Source organism: Mirounga leonina, unplaced genomic scaffold (assembly GCF_011800145.1).
Source record: "Mirounga leonina isolate KUSES-001 unplaced genomic scaffold, KU_Mleo_1.0 Mir_95, whole genome shotgun sequence".
Taxonomy (NCBI): domain Eukaryota; kingdom Metazoa; phylum Chordata; class Mammalia; order Carnivora; family Phocidae; genus Mirounga; species Mirounga leonina.
In genome coordinates, this window is record NW_023270865.1 from 7882416 (window position 1) to 7890616 (window position 8201).

General features: G+C 55.5%; 1 protein-coding gene across 1 annotated transcript in view; it reads left to right on the forward strand.

The window, feature by feature from the left end:
* The window catches only part of ROPN1L (rhophilin associated tail protein 1 like), a 19840-nt gene extending 12879 nt beyond the window's left edge, over positions 1 to 6961 (forward strand). Inside the window, 2 exon segments of the mRNA XM_034998794.1 lie at positions 1969 to 2144; positions 6826 to 6961. Coding sequence (XP_034854685.1) covers positions 1969 to 2144; positions 6826 to 6961 — 312 coding nt within the window.
* Positions 6962 to 8201: the final 1240 nt, after the last annotated feature.

The window sequence follows — 8201 nt, forward strand, 5'->3', positions numbered from 1 at the left end:
GCACATCTCATCTCGTTGTCAGGAACGTTCGCCCCGGTAACGTCATCGGGCCTTTGCAGAAGGCAGTGACGCTGGGCTGCTTTGATGCATGTTTTCCTTAAATACCTCCACCTTGGAAGCCTTTGCAGCTCGGTTTCACAGACCTCATTGCTTGCTGCGCGCCAGCCGCCTCCTTCCCTGGCCTCCTTCCTGAGGCTCAGCAATGACTCTCTCTCGCTTGTGACGGATGGAAAAGCAAAAGCTAACATAACTGCACGTCTCAGAAAAGTTTCAAGCGAGGAACATGGATCATAAAACGTGCAGCTCTATTTTCACCAAGTCCTCTCAAGGCCAGTACTGAGAGGAAGGGGCGCAGAGAAAGCACCCGGAGAAAGCACCTGCTGGGCAGACAGAACATGGTCGCTTCTCCCGTCGGAGCATCATTTTGCCCCGGGGTTAGACTAACGTCAGAGCTGTGCCATCCACCCCGGCATCGTGCCATGGCCACGGCCAGGGGTCCCGGGGAGTGTGGGAAGGGGTTTTCCAGATGCGCCGAACCCCAGCTATGGTGATGGGGGGAGCTCCGGGCTGATCAGGCAGCCGCCCCCCCCGCCCTCCCGACAGGGCAGCTCACCCTGCGAGCCAGCCTGGTGCTCTTCGAGGTGCTGGGGTGTGGCGGTCCTGCGGGCTTACCTCGGGCCAGCCACCCAGCCTCTCTGGGCCCCTGGACTTCGTTTTAGTCCTTTTCCCCCTCTCCCTGCCGAAGCAGAAGGGATTTTCCCCGATATGACTGTGAGAAGCTGGCCAAGCTCCTGGGGAAGCGCCCTGCCGTGTGTCTGGCAGCTGCCGGCAAATTCGGTGAGGGTGGGAGCAGGTCCATCACCAGTCGAGCCTCTGGAGGAGGCCCAAACCCTGGCCACCACCCCGATTGGAGCCTTGGACGACCCAGCTAAACAGTGCCCATAATCCCGACCCACAGACATGTCGGGATAGGAAACGGGGCTCCAGCCATTTGTGTGTCCCTAAGGGTGTCAGGTTCGTTCCCTGCACACAGTCACGGTCCCGGTCAAGCAGGTCTGGGTGTGACTCTCCCCACTTGGGAAGCTTTCCTCTGTGCCTGTCCCACCTGTGTTTTCCTTGCTCTGCCCTCCTAAGTGCAGCCCCCTAAGTGTCAACAGCCTGCTCTCTTCCGGGCAAAGGGTCCTGACTTGCAGCGTGAGCCCATGAATGAGGTGTCAATGTTTCCGCCGTGGCTGATTGCAAGTCTGCAGGCTCTTGTGAGATCACCAGGGATTGGATACAATCCTTCTGCCCTCCTGGCTCGGAGGGAGGGTCTGCATGCTCTGAGCATGTGCCTTGTAGGAGTGGGATGGCTTCTCCAGGGACTGGCTCTCAGGCTGAAAGTCAAGGTGTCGGCCAGGGTAGGTGGGGTGACTGACCCAGACAGAGAGAAGGAGCATGAGCAAGATGCACAGTGTACAGGGGAGAAAGGTCTGGTACTTTCTGGAACCGAGACAAGGCCCAGAGCAGGGCTAGCCCTGTGTGGAGCCTGCATGGAGGCTGATCACAGGTGGGCATCAGGACAGCTCACGAGGCCATCTGTCCTAGAGCCCCCCCCCCCGATGGCACTTCTCGTTGGTGACTGACAGCTCTGTCCCCGGGTGTGTCACGGCGCTGAAGGGGCTGGGGGGTTCTGGGCTGGCTTTGGGCCCAGCTTTAAGGAGACTGATGCTTCCTCATTCCTGTTTTAATATAAAATAAAATCTGTGGATTAAAATTCTTTTCAGGCTCTTGATCAAACCTTTCCTTTTTATTTCTTTGTTTATGGCAAGTGTAAATTCACCTAGTTCTTCATTTCGATTGAAATACTTCATACTTGCTGGAGAATTTCTGTAAAATATACTCAAGGCTGATCCTGCTGCTGTCTTGCTTTCACTGTAGCGATTCCAGGTAGTAATTGTTTCCTCCCCTGGTTTGTGGTGTTTCTAGTCACTGAACAGTTCAATGAAGCACCTGTGTGAGATCCTCACCGTGGACCCCGAGGGCGGGCCTGCGCGCATCCCGTTTGAGACGTTCTCCTACGTCTACCGTTACTTGTCCAAAATGGACTCGGACATCCCTGAAGTGGACACGGAATCCTATCTCGCCACTTTAAAGGACACTGTGTAAGTATGAGCCCTCCCTGGAATTCCAGTGCACGGACCGCTAGAGAAGGTCTTTCTGTCTCTCCTCTCGGGTACCTTTGCCCCGGGGAATCCGGCCTTTGCCAGGAGGGAGAGCAACACACATTGCGCTCCAGATGTCCCCAAGATGGCCCCAAGCCGTGCTAAAGAAAGCTGAACCTCAGGAGGCAGCTTTTCTTCACGCGTGGTTCAGGGCAGTGCTGGACTGAAGTCGGGTTCTCCTTATCCCGTCTCTAAGAAAAGTTCATCAGAATTGATCTTGATTCTTCAGTCCAGTGTGTCCAGTGGTTTAAAATCACAGCATGTCGAAGAGGAAGATAGAAGGCGCGTCTTAGCGACGCGGCAGGTAGAGGGTGTGATGTCATGCCTTTGTTCCCTGAATGTTTATCGGGTGCTGGCTCCTGTGCCCCGTCCTGCTCGTCCTGGGAGCGGACAGACACCGGACTCACAGACCCCGCCAGCAGGCAGGGTGGAGGGCCGTGAGAACGGGACGGCGGGTGGGGGGGGGGGAGAGGCGGGACACTTGGCTTGTCATCACCACCAGACTTGGGTCCCTCCTGCCCTCCCACACCATCCGTGCCTGGGGCACCAGGGCCAGCCCCGGGACTCCCTGCTGCCACCGTGGCCATCTCTCCTCGGCTCCGCCGCCTCGTCCCTCCCAGACCGTGTTCTGTCCTCCCTCCTTCAGAATCCCTGCCCTCCCCCCGCCGGTCTTCCCTCTCCTCTGTGTGCCATCCACTGACTTGCCCTCCTCCTCCCGGGGAACACTCTCTTCATGCCCCGACACCCCCAATACCCACAGTTCTTGGGGACTCAGCCCTCCCCTCGCCAATGTCCCAGCAGGCGCTCACCTTCCCCTCCTCCGCAGCCACGCTCACCAGCCCCTTGCCCTGTGGCCTGGCTCCCCGTTTCCAGGGCGCCACCCTTCTCTTTCCTGATTCCTCCAGTACCACCCGCAGCTGCCCACCAGTGGTGAGCCATAGGAGGGGACCGGCATCATGCCCCCACCTGACCTGCCGCCCTCCTGAGTCTGACCTGGTCCCCAGCCCAGCTGAGCCCCCACTGTGCCTGCCACCTTCCTCACCACCAGCTTCCTCCTGGCCCCATCCCACCTCGCCGGGACACAGGCAAGCTCCTTGTGTGTCAGCATCAGAGCTCTTGCCCCATCTTGGGTCCGGGACAGTGGGGGCTGCATAGACGCCGTCCTGTCCCTCACCCCAGACTCATTCCCTATTTGACTCCAGACCCAACCTGTCCCGCTGACTCTGAGGCCGCCGAGGCCGCCGGCAGCTTCCATCATGCTTTCCTACACACACTCCCGTTGGTCTCCCCCTTCCCTCCCTCCCTCTGCCCCACCTCTGCGAATCTCAGCCCTTTTGGCCCTCTGTCTGGGCCCCTCCCGCGGGGACTGCCGTCCTGTCACAGAGCTGGCCTTGCTTCCCAGCTCCAGACTCCGATATCACACTGCCCACTTGACCTTTCCACTGGGATGTCACACGCCAGGCTGAAAATGTCCCAACAGAAATCCACATCCTTCCCATACATTTCGTTCCTCAGTTTCCCCCTTCTGTAAACTGCATCACCAGCTCCCCATGAGGTCAGGACAGAGACGTGGGTGACCCCTGATGATGCCCCTTTCCTCCCCCCACACCCCCTTAATCCATCCCACCTCCTGTCCTTCCCTCCATTCCTGGGGCCCCGCTTCCTCCTGCCCCAGCCCACCCCCCGCAGCCCCTTGTCCTTTAAAACGATAAATCGAGTCACTTTCCAAAGGCTTCTCACCCACACCTTCATGGCCTCTGGGCCCCACACAGCCACGTGGGTCTGTGGGTTTCAAGCAGCCCGAGCTCCCTGCCCCCCAAACACACTTCGGGCTCCGCACTCGCACTCGTGCTTTTGGAACAGTCCGCCCCCTTTGCACGGCTGCCGGATGTCACCTGCTCTGAGAGGCCTCTGGTAAACGGCCCTCCCCATAAAGCAGCTTCACTTACCCCCCTCCGTCCCTCCGAGAAGTCACCGAAGTCACCGTATGGGATGTTCATGGAGCGCAGCGATGTGGGCTGGTTCACCGGCCTGGGGTGGTGCCTGCTCGCCCAGTGGTGCTCGGGGCACATTGGTGGGTGGACGGCACCCCTGGGCTGCCTGCCCCCCACAGGCGGTGGAGGTGAAGGGGCACGGGAGCCTCTGGGGAGTTTGGGTTGAGTCTGGTGACAATGGAGAAGAGCTTAGAGAGGGAAGCGGGTGGTGGGTTCTGGTTGGAAGGACCCCCCTTCCCCCCCTGAGGCATGAGACTTCTGCAAAGGTCCGGACCAAGAAGGGCGAGACTGTAGGGCTGCCCCAGATTTGGGAGGCTAACTGGACGTGAGGAGTGGGCGACAGAGGCTTCCAGGCCTGCCCCGAAGGGTGCTGCTGTCTCCCAGAACGTGACCTGTGGCGGGGGGGGGAGGCCTCGTGAGCTGGTGGGCCTGTGGGGTGACCCGGGGGAGTTGTCCAGTGAGCGCAGCCTGGGCTGGAGTCCCCCCAGGTGGTGCCGGATGTGGCAGGGTGAGGAGGGTGCTGGCTGGTGGGGGCGCAGCTGGAGCTCCAGGCTTTGAGGAGGGGGGTGAGCACGAGGAGGAGGAGGAGTGACCCTGGGACAGAGGGCACCAGGAAGGGCAGGGGGTGGGGGGCCGACAAGGATGAGCGTTGCCCAGTGCGGCCAGCTGCAGAACTGTCCCTTACATTGTGACCTTGGCAGTGGTGATTTCAGAGGAGTCGTGGGGCAGGGGAGCCAGCACAGTGCAGGCTCCAGCTCCCCCAGATGACCCTGCAGACGGGGGTGGCCCCTGGAGGGAGGGGCGGAAGGTAAAGGAGAAGCACACTCAGTTGCCGGGTGGGTGGGGGGTCAGGTGTATAACCTGGTGCCTTGTGCACCCCGACATGGACAGCCCCCTCAGAGCTCACAGGAAAAGCCTGAATGCACCTGGGCACCCCAGTAACGCATTTTGGATCAGGGCACAGAGTTTGTGAGCTGGGCTTGTCTAAATCTTACAATTTCTGCTCATCCATTGAGAGCAAATCCATCCCAGCAGCAAGCGCCTGGAAGGCACACAGGATGGGGGCAGCGGAGCTTAGTGGGTGAGCGCTGTGGCCGGCTGGCCTGGGTCAGAGCACTCCTCTCCCCACCTGCTCCCACCCACCTTTGTAGACGGCTGACTCGGCCTCTCTCGGCAGTGGGAGGGACTTCTGCCTATTCAGTAATCGATTCACTCAGTCATGCATTCATGAATTCATTGCTCATTTCCAAGAGTGTTTCAGACCCATCCACGCGTCCCTAGTGGAAGGTGCTGGACACTCAGGTACCGATGAGCTGAGGGCGTGCATGAGCGGAGACAGGCTGGGCTGGGCAGGCCGACCAGGGGCCCTGGCCGACGGGATGCCCTGGGGGCCGACCCGGAGGTGGCTTTTCAAGGACCTAGCCTGGGAGGCTTGGGAAGCCCCTGGAAGGTTGGAGTGGCCCCTTCCTGTTTCCAGAAGGATCTGGCATGGTGTGTTCATGGCGAGATTTGTTCTGTAGCCATTAGCTGGTACCCGCGGTGAAGAATCAGTTCAAAGGGAAGTCCAAAGAAGATCCCATTTGGTGTTTCTCTTCCATCACTTGGTTAATGGCTCTTCCTTAACTGGGGAGATACACCCCAGCTGAGCCTCCATTTGCTGTTAGCACAGCTAAGACAGCAAACCCACTTTCTCTGGCAGCCTGAGGAGAGCTGTAGGGACCACCGTGGCGGGAAATCCTCATGCCCAGGAGAGCATGGGGTCAGGGTGACAGGCACCATTCTCCAGCGTTCTATTCTTCACCTCTAAGCAGCCACAGTGAGAAGCTTGGACACCTGTGATTCCCCTGGGGCTGTGAGAGATGGTTGCTGTTTATGGTAAAATGTGCTTTAGGACTGCTAACTGATGTTCCCTTTACCCTGAAAATACGAGCCCTCGAGATGGTTCTCCTTTCCCCCACCGACATAGAGAATGAATATTGTTCAGCATTTTTACATCCACGGATGTTGGCACTAGAAATGTGCTAATGCTTCACCATCTCTCAAGAAATAGAAGTATCTATAGATAAAAAGAAAAAGCGAGGGACATGCTGTTGGCAATGCCAAAGTTTCATAGACTCAAGACCTTTGAGTTTCACTGGACCAGCTTTTCCAATAGAAGGATACTTTTGTTTCAGTAGTGACTAAAATTTGAATGGCCAATAAAGAAGAATGTATAGTACTGATTTTTTCACCTAGAAATAAATGCCCATTTTTGTACAAGAAAATATAATGCTTTAGTTTTAGAGTTAAAAATTACTGATTAGAGGGGCGCCTGGGTGGCTCAGTTGGTTAAGCCACTGCCTTCAGCTCAGGTCATGATCCTGGAGTCCCAGGATCGAGTCCCGCGTCGGGCTCCCTGCTCAGCGGGGAGCCTGCTTCACCCTCTGACCCTCCCCCCTCTCATGCTCTCTCTATCTCATTCTGTCTCTCAAAATAAATAAATAAAATCTTTAAAAAAAATTACTGATTAGAGATTGGAAATCATCTGTTTTTCTAAGTAAAACCTTTAAATTAGATTGATTTGATAAGAATTGCGTTGTGTGCTGTGAGAAATGACTAATAAGTGCCTTTATCTGTTTTCAACCTAGAGAATCTAGAAAGAATGGCATGATAGGACTTTCAGATTTCTTCGTTCTGACGAGGAAAGTTTAGAAAACCTCGAGAAGAAAATTCAGAAGACAGAGGCCATTATTACAGAGAAGAACACTTTTTAATATCAAATAGTGCTTTTTAAAACCTTGGCACCAAATACAGCTTGTCTTTAACCACGTAGGTGTGTTATGTGAGTTTTTCTCATAGTGGAAGCCCAGTGTAGTCAGTGTGTCCTGGGATCTACTTAATAATTGCTCTTCACCCTGTTTCCTGGCAGACCCTTACATGGAGAGGATTCGTAGCAAGGAAACAATCTTTTTGCGTAAAACAATCTATTTGGATGCTATGGGGGGGGGATGGGCAGTGTAAAACTGGCTGTTCTTTTTCCTCATTGGAAACTCCTGACCAGCAGGAATGCTGATGTTTGCTCCCCGGACAACCACACCTAAGACCCCCTAGGAAGAGTGTCTTCTGCTGAAGCTGGATCTGTTCTGGGAGGGGTGGGCCTGGGAGCGCCTGCTAGCTGGAGGAGCATCATGGCCCCAGGAAACAAAGTAGACTATTTAAGATTTTATTTATTTATTTGCGAGAGAGAGAGAGCAGGGGGAAGAGCATAGGTAGAGGGAGAGAGAATCTCAAGCAGGCTTCATGCTCAGTGTGGAGCCTGATGTGGGGCTTGACCCCACAACCTTGAGATCATGACCTCTGCCGAAGTCAAGAGTCGGGCGCTGAATAGACTCAGCCACCCAGGTGCCCCCAAAGTAGACAATTTAGACCAGCACTTGGTCCACGGAACAGAAATGAGCATCCCAGATCCTTTATTTGCTTTCTTTATATCAAGTCTTCAAAATGAAGTGGCAATTAATATACCTTAGATCATTTTTCGGAGAACTTAAAAATGGTTTGGCTTGTTGGTTCTCTGTAGTTGGTCGCCATGCTAATTAAAGTTATCCGTGTTCAAAGACTTGTGAAAACCCAAAGTTAGCAGGAAGAATTTGTTTCAGGGAGGAGAGAGCCCCCTCCTGTGTAATCGCTACCTGAGAGCCAGGGACCCTGCCTCGCCTGGTTCTTTCCCAGGGGACCCTCTGGCTGGCCCAGCTGGAAGGCCAGCCATAGATGTCACTGAGTCTGCCCCGGAGAGAGCTTATCATGCAGCGTGTCCATCCAGGGGACCAAGGACCGGATGACTTTGGGGCCTGCTTGCTAACAAGTGTCTGTGCATTTGGTAGAATTTGGGGTGAGCCATACTTTCATTTTAGTGATCTTGTTGGGAGGTTATAGGGGAGGGACATAGAGCCCCTGCGTCCTGTCATCACTGGAGGCCACCAACATTTACCAGAAGAACTTCATCAAATTGCTAACCAGTCACACT